This window comes from Sceloporus occidentalis, unplaced genomic scaffold (assembly GCF_023333645.1).
Source record: "Sceloporus occidentalis isolate IW3139 unplaced genomic scaffold, rSceOcc1.0.p SCAF_3, whole genome shotgun sequence".
NCBI lineage: Eukaryota > Metazoa > Chordata > Lepidosauria > Squamata > Phrynosomatidae > Sceloporus > Sceloporus occidentalis.
In genome coordinates, this window is record NW_028316983.1 from 189391914 (window position 1) to 189406163 (window position 14250).

The 14250-nt window shown below is 41.0% G+C and overlaps 1 protein-coding gene across 1 annotated transcript in view; it reads left to right on the forward strand.

Annotated features, from left to right (window-relative positions):
• Nucleotides 1–2881: 2881 nt before the first annotated feature.
• Nucleotides 2882–14250, forward strand: part of TTC39C (tetratricopeptide repeat domain 39C) — a 64048-nt gene continuing 52679 nt past the window's right edge. The window contains exon 1 of the mRNA XM_089517202.1: nucleotides 2882–3044. Within this exon, the coding sequence (XP_089373328.1) occupies nucleotides 2914–3044 (131 nt within the window). The 5' untranslated portion in view covers nucleotides 2882–2913. The remainder of the gene's footprint in view (nucleotides 3045–14250) is intronic.

The following is a 14250-nucleotide window of genomic DNA, read 5'->3' on the forward strand; positions in this document are numbered from 1 at the left end:
TAAAAATCTGCGTATAAGAAGGGCCGACTGTATATCTAGGGAGAACTCTAGCTTTAGGCAAGTTGAAGGAGATGACTTCAGGTGGCAGATTTTAGAGTAAAAGTTGTCTTCCTCTCCTTTTGCATGGTGGAGGACAAGTGATAGAAAGATTACTTAATGAATTAAGCATCAGACAATAGATAGAAAGATGATGATCTCTTATCCAGATTTTTATCAGTATCCTGGCTCGCTAGAAGTATACAGCTATGCTTAGACATTCTGAGAACATTCTCCACTGCAGATTAGATGTTTTACAGTTCAACCATAAATGATGCCCTGCCATTGATTGCAAGCATATTTGAAATATTTTTAGCATCATTGATTTGGGGGGGGGGGGGGTGCACGCAAATAAATAGCATTTTAAGTAGCAGAACAGAAAGTGATGTGATTGCCTTCCTCTGTGGCTGAGAGCATGTGACTTGCCTAAAGTCATCCAGTGGGTTTCATGGCCAAGCTGGAAATCAAACCTTGGTCTCCAGGTTCAAACACTCAAACCACTAGCTTTGACCAAAACCCTCACTACTTTTTCTTGCTGAATTTTAATAATAATAATAATAATAATAATAATAATAATAATAGGATTTATTTATATGCCACCCCATCACTGGGAATCCGGGCGGCTTATAACAGAGGGGATAATAGACGGTTCCCTGCCCTCAGGCTTACAATCTGAAAAGACAGGACACAAAAGAAGAAAGGAATGGTGAGGGGAAAGGGGATCAGGTCCAGCATTCTTCTCTCCCTCTGAGGCCTGGACCAAGGCAGATGGACCGGAGGGAGGGCTCTTCTTCTTCAGGCTAGCCCTGATGGAGCTGGGCCAGCCTAATTCTCTCCCTCTCAGGCCAAAGGATGACAGTTATGGAGGGAGGAGCCTCTATCTTCAGAGAATTTTAAACTGACAATATGTATCATCTAAAATCTTTTCCCAGTTGGTTGCAAAGCTGCAACCTGTATAAAATGCCTTATAATAATAAATAGTTTATGACTAAACTATTTAGGATCTCCACTTTAAAATGTTCATGGCACATAATCTGCCAGCAGCACCTTGGAAAGTCTATCGAAAGGTTAACGTACGTTGCATACATTACATTGCAAACATCAATCATATATTGTACACATTGTATACATTAATCTAAAGGCTAACCTACTTTACTTACATGGAACAGAAGCTGGAGAAAGCTCAAATCGTATAATACCGGTTTGTCTGTTTGCCCTCCTCCAAAATGTGTCCAGAGGCAAGATCACAGATGCAAAATTGAATTATGAACCACATTATTTATTACACATATAATTCTGAATTTGGAAAAATGAAACATTTGTGTGATAAATGATGTGGTTTGGGATTCAATTACGTGTCTGTGCTCCTCCCTCTGGACATGTATTTATTATTATTATGCTTTATATAGCGCTGTAAATTTACACAGCGCTGTATGTACAATCGATAAAATAGGTAAAAATAATACATATTATTTTTAATATAATAATAAAATAATATATATTAATACAAAGGAGGCACCAAATTAAAAAACATTAAATAATTAACATGAATATTATTATTAGTATTGAAGGAGGGCACATGGGCAAACATCAAGGAAGAAGGGAAGCAGGACCAGGAGATTCTAGAGATTGGCTGTCTTCAAAAGTTGTGGGTCCCAGGAAGTGTTCAATGATGCTGAACCTCATGTTTAGGACTATAATAGGACTCTGATGCCACACTACTGCTATGGCTCCATCCTGTGGCATACTAGGATTTGTAATTTGGTGAGGTGTTTATAATTATCATCCAGAGATCTCAGAAAACTGCAAATCCCAGGATTCCAAAGGATGCAGTTAAAGTGGTATCAAGGTGCTTTAATAGTGCAGTGTGAAAGAGATATTCCCTGTATCTAGCAGCCAGTCAATCAGTCAATCGTCTACTGATTGGCCCAAGGGCCATCTCAAAATACCACAAAGCTAAATAGAACTCTCTATAAAAAACTCTACATAAAAGGTTAAATAAAATGTATAAGAGCATGAGTACAATAGACAATACAACAAAACATGTATAACGCTCTGTATAAGAACTCTATATGAAAGGTTAAATAAAAAGAATATTTAAAAAAATGAACGAGTAAAAATGTAAATATAATAATCGGTAATACGTTAAGTAATTATACTAGAGTCAAATTTATACATCATAATTCTTCTCCACCCCTGCAATTTACCCCAATATTTAGTGAGTTTTAACGCTCAGTGTTAAAAATCCCGAGCTTCCAGTCCTTTTAAATACATAATTTAAATGTATTTGTTGTTGTTGTTGTTATTGTGTGGCTTCATTTCTGACTGATGGTGACCCTATCACAGGTGTATTTGTTGTTGTTGTTGTTGTGTGGCTTCAAGTCATTTCTGACTGATGGTGACCATATCACAAGTGTGTTTTTTTTCTTGGCAATATTTGTGAGAGGAGTTTTTGCCATTGCCTTCCTCTAAGGCTGAGAGAGCTCTGGGTGCCAGTTACACAGCAAAAACTACACAATTCCCAGAATTCCACGCTGTGTCAAAGCTGTGCCAAGGCTACAGCGGTGCCATGGCCACACAAGAGCCTATGGTTGTGGTTTCCTTCATCCTTGTCAAGACACTGTTGAAAAACCCCTCTGAGGCTGAGAGAGTTAGACCCGCGTGACGTCACCAAGAGAACTGAGGCAACAACGGCCAAAAAAGGTGCCCATACAGTAATAATAAGCCAAGCGAGAGTGAGGGCAAAATGGTGGCGTCAACGTCGGGAGTGCGCATGCGCGGGGCCCGGTTTGTTCGACGCATGTGCAGTGCCAGCTTTGCGGCGGCAGCAGCAGGAGGACGGTCATAGCCGCGGAGGGACTCTGAGGGAAAGGAGCCATGGCCGGGTCGGAGCTGGACGGCGGCGAGGGTCCGCAGCCCCCCGAGGACTCGGAGCTGGCCCTGGCCGGCATCAACATGCTCCTCAACAACGGCTTCCGAGAGTCGGACCAGCTCTTCAGGAAATACAGGTCGAGCACTCTGCCCGTGCTCAGGGGCACTCTGCCCGTGCTCAGGGGCACTCTGCCCGGGCTCAGGGGCACTCTGCCCGGGCTCAGGGGCACTCTGCCCGTGCTCAGGGGCACTCTGCCCGGGCTCAGGGGCACTCTGCCCGGGCTCAGGGGCACTCTGCCCGGGCTCAGGGGCACTCTCAGGGGCACTCTGCCCGTGCTCAGGGGCACTCTGCCCGTGCTCAGGGGCACTCTGCCCGGGCTCAGGGGCACTCTGCCCGGGCTCAGGGGCGCCCTCGAACGCTGCTGTTATTGTTGTGTGCCTGGTGTTTTGTTTATATATATATATATTGATGAATTTTTACATGTTGCCTTTTAAGATGTGGTGTTTTTATTTATTTATTTATTTATATTTATATTTATTTATTTATTGAATTTTTTAAATTTGAACGTGGTGTGTGTGTCTCGACTGAAGTGTTTTAATTGATGTAATAATAATAATGATGATGATAAGTTATATAATAATTATTATTATTTCTTACCCGTCGCTCCCCATAGATCAAATAATAATAATAATAATAATAATAATTTCTTATCTGCCTCCCCCCACAGATCTAATAATAATAATAATAATAATAACCATTTCTTACCTGTCTCTCTCCATAGATTAAATAATAATAAAGATGGCCATAATAATAATAATAATAATAATAATAATCTCGTACCCATCTGTCCCCATGGATCAAGGTGAGAGGCAACAACAGTTAAGAAACGACATCAGTTAAAACACACATCAATTTAAAAGAACAAATAAAATGTACGCACATTGAAACACTCCACATGTAAAATGCAACATTTAAAATTCACAATTTAATAACAATAGTGACAGTATGAGTCTGGCGCATGGGGACCCTGTGGATGAGGCCCCTCCAAGACCCCCCACTGCCCTCCTCCGTTGCTCTGCTCAGGTCCTGCGGATCCATGTCCTCTGGCTTCCTTAACAGGGTCCATCCATCTGGCATACTGCCTTCCTCTCTTTCTCCATCCCTCTGCCTTTCCTAACATTGTCTTTTCTGGTGATTCATGCCTCCTCATGATGGGGCCAAAGTATGACAGCCTCAGTTTAGCCATCTTGGTTTCCACTGAAAGTCCAAGCTTGATCTTTTCCAGACCCATTGGTTTGTCTTCTTGGCTGTCCATGGCACTGCCGCTTCTGGAATGAATTGATTTTCTTTGTATTTGCTTTCTTCGCTGTCCAGCTGCCACATCCATACAGTAATTGGGAATATGCAGTTGCATATGGATGTGACAGCTGGACTGCAAAGAAAGCAAATACAAAGAAAATCAAGGAGGCTTGCAGGACACTTAACTTCTGTGCTTAGTTGTATATCTTTACTCTTTAGGACCTTCTCTAGTTCTTTCATAGCTGCCCTCCCCACCCTTAGTCTTCTTCTGAACCCTGAGGCGAACTGACCCTATCATAGGGTTTTCTTAGCAAGTTTCTTCAGAGGGGGTTTCCTAGAATCCTAGAGTTGGAAGAGACCCCAAGGGCCACCCAGTCCAACCCCATTCTGCCATGCAGGAACTCTCAATCAAAGCATCCCCAACAGCTGGCCATTCAGCCTCTGTTTAAAGACCTCCAAGGAAGGAGACTCCATTACACTCCGAGGGAGTGTGTTCCATTGTCAAATAGCTGTTACTGTCAGGATGTTCCTCCCAATGTTTAGGTGGAATCTCTTTTCTTGTTTGAATGTATCACTGCAGGTCCTAATCTCTGGAGCGGCAAAAACAGGCTTGCTCCATCCTCAGTATGACACCCCTTCAGATATTTAAACCATGGCTTTCCTCTGAGGCTGAGCCAGGATTCAAACCCTGATCTCCAGAGTTGTCCAAAGCTCAAACCACTACACCAGTTCCTTTCTGCTTAAGCACCTTGCAGTCTAAACTAGGGGTAGATAGGAGAGCATTTCTGGAAGGGATTGAGATTAAATCTAAGCTTAGTCTCTTCTTCTCAGTGGTGCCCTCTCTGGAATTTAAGATTAGGTGGCTGTTTTCTTTGTGGTTTGTGCCCCTCCCCAAAAATACTCCCTTCCCTCCCCCCCTTTCTCTAGTGTTCCTGGTACAGTTGCTCTGAAGAATCGGCTGTTCCCCCTTTGTTGCTCCTGTCCTCGTTGTTCTTTCTAGCTCTCCACTGGACTCTTAACAAATGATACATGCAAATTGTTTCATAAAGATCAAGTTGACAGAACATATTGTAAAGAACAAAAATAACTTTCTGGCCTTGCCTCGCACATTTTAGTCCAAATATTAAGGCACAGATAGTGCTCAGTTCAGCAAGTGTTGCAGAATGTCATGCCACAAGTCCACTTCGAAGAGGGTCATAACATCTAGCTGTTAATAAAATGTAGTAGTCAGCCTGGCATAGTGTTTGAGTGTTGGACTATGACTGTGGAGGCTAGGGCTCAATTTCCAGCTCAGCCATGAAACTCACTAGGTGACCTTGGGCAAGTCACACTCTCTCAGCCTCAAAGGAAGGCAGTGGAAAACCACCTCTGAACAAATCATACCAAGAAAACCTCTTGATAGGAGTTGCTTTAGGGTCACCATAAGTCAGAAGCAACTTGAAGGCATACAACAACAACAACATATAAAAAGCCACATGTTAAATTTGTAAAATATATAGTGGTTTATTTGCATGATTTTACAGTGATTTTACTGTGGAATTGAGCTCAATTGGGATCCACAATACAGTGCAGAAATAATCCAGCAGGAAACCATATTAACAGCTCTGGCTCAGTGCTAGGGAATCCTGGGGATTGTAGTTCATTGTGGCACCAGAGCTTTCTGTCAGAGAAGGCTAAATGTCTCACAAAACTACAGTTCCCAGAATTCCCTAGCACTGAGCCAGGGCAGTTAAAGCTGTCTCAAACTAGATTATTTCTGCAGTCTGTTTTGGACTTGGGACAACCATTCAGAGAGTCTCCATACAAATATTCAGCCTCCGAAGGTGTCAGAGAAGACGCTTAGTTTGTTTTAGAGTGTTTTGGGGTTTCAGATTAGGGCTTTGAAATTAAAAGAGAGATCTGCTGCAATTCTCTTCATAGACAAGATAGTATTGTTGCACAATGCCTCAATTGATGTGGAATAACTTATTTCTTGCCGCCACCCAATTCTGTGTCAGTTTTTGCTGCTCATGAATCTTGGGATCTTTCCTTTCCTTCAGTACGCATATGGTTAAAACTGAGCTCAGCTAATGTGGTTATAGAGTGCAGTGGTTTGTTTATACTCTGGGAGTGAAGCAAATACTGTTTATTGACTCCCATCTGGTCTCTTATTTATGCCACCATCCAATTTCTAATTCTTTTTTGAGTCCTGCCTTGTGAATGTGGTGACCCAGACTTGTAGCAGTGGCTACTGGCTGGTGAAGGACAGAAGCCACTGCGCCAAGACTCACAGCTGTCCTAAACTTTACAGACTTCATGTCTTAGCCCAGATGTTACAATGCAAATTCTGGTGTTGCATCTGATTCCAGTTAAGCTCTGACTGAAAGAGGCTTCTTCTGCCTAGAAGGAAACTGGACATCATGTACTTAACACTGTTAACTTTAAGTTGCCTCTTGACTTATGGCAACCCCATGAATTTCACAGGGTTTTCTTAAGCATGGAACAATCCGAAATGTTTTTACCACTTCCTTCCTCCGAAATAAAGACCTACAGCACCTCGCCTATTCATTGGTAGTTTCCCGTGCAAGTACTACCCAGAGCTGACTCTGCTTAGTTTCCAAGATCAGATGGGACCTGGTGCCTTTAGGGTATTTTGACCATTATGAAAACCTCATTTATCTGGTGCTTATATAAAATCTCCTTGGGAAGGAAGAGAGAGATTGTGCAAGAACAGTTCTCCAATGAAACGTGCCCCTCATGATACTTTATGGTGATCCAGACTTCTCTTGTTGGTAGTAATAGTAATTGTGGAGGGAAAGTGGCTTTCTGATTGACACTATGATTCTATGATTCTACTAAGGTTATTTCTGGAAAGCATTGTTTTTCTATATCTGGCAGGAAGCAGAATTAAATAGAGGTTCAATGCAGCACTTACTGTAGTGCTGTGTTCCCATCTAATGTCTTTCTCCCTGATCAAGATGCTTCTATTATGTTCACAAGCAAAGGTCCCTATTAGTTAGGCTTGTCAGGTGAAATGTAGGACAGAACTGTTTGTCAAGCAATAGCTGCTGAAATTCCCTCTTCTGCATAACTATTAAAGAGACAGGGACCCTGTTCTGTATTTTACCCGGCAACCCTCAACTCAGTGTTATTTAAAAGCTTCCTGCTTACAGGCTCTGTCCCCTTTTTGACTCTTGCAGAGAGTTACATTGGTGTTGATGATTGCTTTGTTTCATAACTTGTGTGTGTGTGGCTTTAATTTCTAATTTCTTAATAGATCGCTCTTTATAGATACTTTTAATGTAAAAATACAAGGAGAATTATGAGAGTAAGCAAGTAATCAAAGGACCCTTGCTCTCCTATGGACACAGAAACTGACAATTGGTAGCAATTAACAGGTCAGTCATCAGCATACTTGCAGCTGTGCTTGGCAGGAAGTAATCGGTGGGCAGAGCCTTACACTGAAGGGACAGAAATCCCAAAAAAGCTGCAGTAGCATTCTGCCTGTTCACATTGGACAGTCTGGTGTTGTATTTGGGTTTTATGTAAGAATTATAAAATAGACACAGATTGGAATACAATGTTAAATGAAATGGATCAGAATAATCCCTGTTCATGCTGCTTTAGATGAGCCAGTGTGGTGTTGTGGTTTGAGTGTTGGACTAAGACAATGGAAGACCAGGCTTGACCGTGGAAATGTAATGGGTGACCTTGGGCAAGTCGCACTCTCTCAGTCTCAGGAAAGCAAGGGCAAACCCCTTCTGAACAAATTCTTCAAAGAAAAACCTTAACGCCTTAGTGGCACCATAAGTTAGAAGTGACTTAAAGGCATACAGTAACAACAAATCTCCTTGGAAACATCAGTGTAAATTATTCCAAACCTGTTCTGTCCAGAATGTTGTTTCATTCACTTTCATATGTTTTTAAATTATAACTCTCTTTCCCAAATACAGTGAAATAGAATTTCTATACTACTGCTTTTCTTCTGTCCTTCCAAAATCTACTCCCGCTGGGAATCCATTAGTTCTTTTCTCATTGGCACCTACTGCTTTACTTGGCTATAAATGAATGTAGTTCCGTTATTCTCTGCATGAGCTACCCTCTAACCATAGGTACCAATGCTCCCTCCTCTCCCCATCTCTCTCTTGATCCTTCAGCTACCACTGCATATTCAGTCTCATTTTCTTTATAGACAGCTTGGCAACTGAGGATTTGTTTCCTTATATTCCATACAGTTGTTTCCCACTACTACACAATGCTGGGCTTCAGCTATTCCACAATATTGCATGTTGAAAAGGAGAATTGTTGGGAATGTCCAAGCTGCTTTATAAAAGATGCCACAGAATCTGAAAACCTTTGCCTCTAATTTGAGCAGTGTTTGGGATGGAAGCTAGAGATAGCTCCATATTGGGAGGGGAAGCACTATGTATTTTCTCAGATGCTTATACTGAGGCTGCTTCAAGGGATGAAAACAGACCTGTTTGGTCTTTGCTGAATTCTCCCTTCTCATTAAGAGTGAGTATTCTCCAGGTTCCAGGAAATATTGTTGAATAAGTACTCAGTGCTCCCTTTTGGCACTTTTTAAAATGAGCAGTATTAACATCTTGTGTTCAGGAACTTCCTTCCCAACCATGGATGAACTAGTTGTTGTTTTGTGCCTTCAGGTTGTTTCTGACGTATGGTAATCTTAAAATGGACCTATCACAGGGTTTTCTTAGCAAGATTTGTTTGGAGGGGGTTGCCTTTGCCTTCCTCTGAAGCTGAGTGAGTGTGACTTGCCCAAGTTCACCTAGTGGGTTTCCATGGCTGAGCGGGGATTCAATCACTGGCCTTCAGAGTCATAATACAGTGCTCAAACCATTGCACCATGCTGTCTCTCTTATGAATACCAGAGGATAATGCCACTTTTGTACTATAGCACTGTAATTCTGTGAAAAACATAAAACAAAACAAAATAACCAGAGAGCGGGAAATTCCTCTTCAGACCATAGGAACACGTCATCAAATCCCACACTAGTTTTTAAGCACCTTTGGAAGCACTCAAGTGTAGATCCAAGGATTTTCTATAATTGCCCCTCTACAAGAATGAGACAGTGGACATAGAGGTGGCAACAAATGGCCAAACCCAGGAGACTATATTGCAGGAACTCAAGTGACTCTCTATCATAATATATGGTCTCTTTTGCCCTGGAGAAGCTTTTGGTCATCCTTGCTCACTCCCAGTGTCTCTCCTATTCCTGCAACCCCTTTTTAGTTGTCCTGTGTTGCATCTGGGTAGGGAGGCCTGTAATCAGCCATTTGCCACCTGCATAAACTGCCTTGTCATTGCGATCCCGTTTCCCACCACACCTCTCCCCATTCAGTACCCAGTGTTTTGCATACTCTTCTTATTTGTTCTTTTTCTTTTTTTTCCTCCTACCTCTCCCCTGGCATGACTAAAATAGTATCAGTGCAGTATCTTTTATTCTACTTGGATACTGCTGAAGAAAGAGCAGTTTAAACAAAAGGCTGTGCATTTTTAAATGAGAATGTTTCCTTGCATTTGGTAAGCATTTGCTGGAAGAATGCTGTCATCTTCTATTAAACTCTTCTTCTTTCAGTTCCATAGAGCAGATTATCTGCTTAGTTGCCTTTTCCCCTTCTCCATTCCTTTCTTTGATGATTTTCCCCAACATAGAGTTACATAGATATTTTTGCTAACCAGAGCAAGATTTGGTATCAGTTATAAAATATAAAGAAATATAGACTCATTCAAAAGTAATTTTTTTTAAATCAACATTTATTTTGGATTAAATGTCCCTAAGAACAAACTTGGTTCTCCCTGTCCCTCAGTCCCTCTTGTATTGCTTGGGACACCAAATATGTTTGTGTCAGTTTTCCTCCATCCCATACTGATTTTATTTTATTTTTTGATGACATATCTATCCCCTTTTCTTTGCTCATGAAATTCAGTATACCTCATTGAATTCAGTGCACCTCACACAGTGTACCTCAGGTTCTTGAATTGATTACTATTTCACTTCAACAGGCCACCACCCTCAGTGCTTTTAGGCAACAGTCAAATCCTTTTTTTATCCTTGCTAGAGTTTAAGAGAAACCAATTTTATTGCAGATCTCATTATAGCTGCTGGCTGAGGCTCTCATTATCCTGGTGTTCATTATGTGTTGTGTTATTTTTTAAGTGTAATCATCCATCAACAATTTGTTGGAGAGGTAGAATAGAAATACTGCACTCCTTACCACTACCATGGTCAGTTCCAAGAGACGTAGTACTGTATAACTAGATTGTATCAAAACAGTTTTCATCCCATAGTTGGGCTGAGAAGATTTGATAATGAGCTAGGGAGAAAACTGGAGGGATTAAGGGGAAAATAATTTGACTTGTGGGACTTCGTTTACTGTTGATGGATATTACTTTGACCATATTTCAACATGTATGAAAGACCCTAATCACTACTGTACTTTAAGGAATAGTTTGATATATATAATAAGTCCAGAAAACTAAAATGCTAGCCAGCTTTTGTATTCTGTAACAAATTGTATCTTCCCATTTATGCTGTCTCTGTTTCCTAAAGTAAGTTTGCTGCCATTTTAAAGAATGCAAACAGACAGTAGCTTGATGCTTCTATATTCATTGGGCAATGATTGGTGGCTATAGATAAGTTGGAGTCCACAGTCTTTACATGGCATTCTAAGGGCTCATAAATCTTCACAATGTTATGTTTTGAGGTACTCCTGTCAAAATTTCAGCCCTGGGTTTCCAAGGCACATGCTGTGGCCTGGCAGATACCTGACTATCCTGTTTTTTGCACTGGAAGGAGTGCAAAATACTGAGCACTTCATGTACTGCAGTGCCTGCTTGGAAGACTGCAGGCTTGACAGGTTTTTTTTAAGATGAACTATGCTTCCTTAGGCAGCTGGCTTCTGTTCTGTGAATGTCCTTGCTGATCAAAGAGAGGTGGGGAGAGAGATCATTATATTGGTATCTGAATGAGCTGTTGGCAGGCTTGAATCTGATCATTGTTTCACATGAAGTTCCATATTTAATTGCTTCCTTTGAGGAAGCTAACTAATCTGATTTTAGAGATTGAAATACATACAGCAGACTACTGTTAAAAGTGAGTCATCTAGAACATGCCTTCTGTCAAGTTCAGATAAAGGTTCAAATCATTTACATGAAAAATTATTAAAAAGACGGGACAATTTTACTCTTAGGAGCACTGCAGTTGACATGTGCACTAGTGATCTGCTCATAAGTCAGGGCACATAAAATATTTGACCAGAACGTTTGATATAACAGTGATTTTACTCTTAAAGCTTTCCCACAATAACACTCAGGCATACCTTAGAATATTAGGTTTGTAAATTAATTTAATAATGTTAACATTAGAAGTTAGGAAATTAATTCATTATCACCACTACTGATAACTGAAATTGTTTAGACTAATGTTAATGAACTTGTTATTTAAATCTTCAAAAATGCTCTTTCCTTATTTTAAAGTAGTGTTGCCCAAATTTGGATTCCCCCCCCCCAGATTGACTACAAAGCTCATTATCATGATCATTATCACCTTTCCTTTTTCCTATACAGATACAGCTTTAAAAAATCACATTATATAAAGGTTAACAATAGAATTTAGCTATCAATATAATTTATAGTACAAATGCGCTTAGATGTGGTAGTAGTCCAACACATCAGAAAACTGTCTGGTTGGGGGCTGTCCTCAAGTATGGAATCTCATCTTACAATTTGTCCAATAAATGTTGTCATCCATCTGTACCTGCCCTCTTTTTTCTATCTCTCCTATCTTTGTCAAGTGTTCACTTGCTCTTCAAATGTTAAAGGTTAGTAAGGAAAGATGAGTTAATTTCAGCTAGAAGACATTGATCAACTGCAAGTACAGCAATAAGTGGCTACTATGGTGAATTGGTTTGAGCATTGTACTAGGCTGTTGAAGACCAGGGTTCGAATCCCCACTCAGCCATGGAAACCCACTGGGGTGAATTTTCTTATCTTAATATGACAAAAAATTGAGGGCAGGGTAAAGCACTTTGCATATTTTAATCATTGTTGCCTTAAGTCTGTCCTAGAAGCCAAGCTTGGAACTAATATATATATAATATATATATATATGCAGAATTGGAATCTTTCATCTGATCTGTGTTGAGAGAAATCATGTGATAGAGCCATTCTTAATCTGTAGCAGTTCAGCACTGTGGAATTAAAGGGGAACTTCTCTCACACGGAAAGTAATAAGCAAAGTTTGTTGTTGTTAACTACTTTTGAGTCAATCCTGACTCATGGTGACCCTGTGAATGAGATATCTCCAAGACTCCTTATTCTCTGTTGCTCTGCTTAGGTCCTCTAAATTCATACCTGTGACCTCTCTAAATAGAGTCCATCCATGTGTATAATAAACCTCTCCTGCCGTTGTCTATCTGTGATAGTATTCAGTAGGAGATTGCCTTTTATTCTGGCGGGACTGATAAGTTGCTATAGATAGCCTGACTCCATGAATTGTCTAATTACCTTCTAAACCTAGTTTACACTGTTGGGCACCACCATATCTTGTGGAAGAAAATTCAGTTTTTACAATGCAGAGCATAAGGTTTATCAGTCATAAATCTTCCATCGTGATTAGCTTCATTGATGACATTGGATGCTAGCAGTATGAGATGATAAAAGCAGTATAAACCCCCCCCCCCCCGGTATTTTCACAAAGAAAGCCAGCGTTGTTATGCCCAAGATTGTAAGGGCAGCCTGTTTATCCTGAGAGCGTGTAATGAGAATCTTCCTCTCCGTGAACTTATTCACAGTAGGGCTGAAACAGACATTGAGACACCAAATTTGGTTTTAAACACCATGCATGTAACATTTATTGAATCACACAAGTAACACGACCATTGATTATCAAGAGCTCTTTCACTCACACATTCATACAATACTCACACACACTTTCCTTCCGCCGAACATTGATCAGTTGTTCTCGAAGGCTGGGGATGACACCGTTGCCGTGGATGGTGCCAACAAAATGGAGATGAAAGTCTAGGGTCTTTATACTTTTTCTTCTCTCTGGCTCTTGGCTGCTGAAGTCTTGCAATATTGCAGCCCATTACTCAACTTCCTCTTTTGGGAGGACAGACAGGTTGTTCAGATCAGTCCGTGTTCAAAGCAACTCGTTCTGTTCAAAGTTCTCCATTGTCCTGTCAGTTCCTCATCATGGCGACTCAGGAGGTAAGGTTCTTCCCGGTCATGGTTCGTCACACCTGGACAGCACCCCGCTTCAGCTTCCAAGTTTTCAGACTTTCCTCGCCTTGGTTGCCAAATACCTTCGTCACATCAATGCTCTGCATGGAACCATCTTGTTTGGTCCTTTAGCTATGTTTAAAGCACATTTCCTTGGTTCTTCGGTTCTTCAGCTCTGGGTTTAAGTCAGAGCTCACTCATTCGTCTTACAGCGTTGTGTAATAGTTTGAGTGTTGGACTAGGAGGCAGCTAGACTCTAGCAGCAGCTTAAATAGCAAATGCGATTCCACACTGCATCAATAGAAATATAGGACTGAAGGAAATAATAGCACAACTTTATTCTACATTGGTCAAGCCTCACCTGGAATATTACATTCAGTTCTGGGCACCACAATTCATAAAGGATGTTGGCAAGATGGAGCATATCCAGAAGAGGGTGACCAAAATGGTGAAAAGTCTGGAAACCATGTCCTATGAGGAGCAGCTTAAGGAATACATTGGGAGGTGATATGATAGCCCTGTTTAAATATTTGAAAGGATGTCGTATGGAGGATGGAGCAAACTTGTTTTCTGCTGCTGCATAGACTAGGACATGGAGCAGTGGATTCAAACTATACAAGAAGAGATTCCATCTCAACATTAGGGGGAATTTCCTGTAGCTGTTTGACAGTGTAGTGTGGTGGATTTTCCTCCCTTGGAGTTTTTTAAACAGAGGTTGGCTGGTTATCTGTCGTGGTGCTTTGATTGTGAGTTCCTGCATGGCAGGAGGTTGGACTGGATGGCCCTTGAGATCTCTTACAACTCTGTGATTCTATGA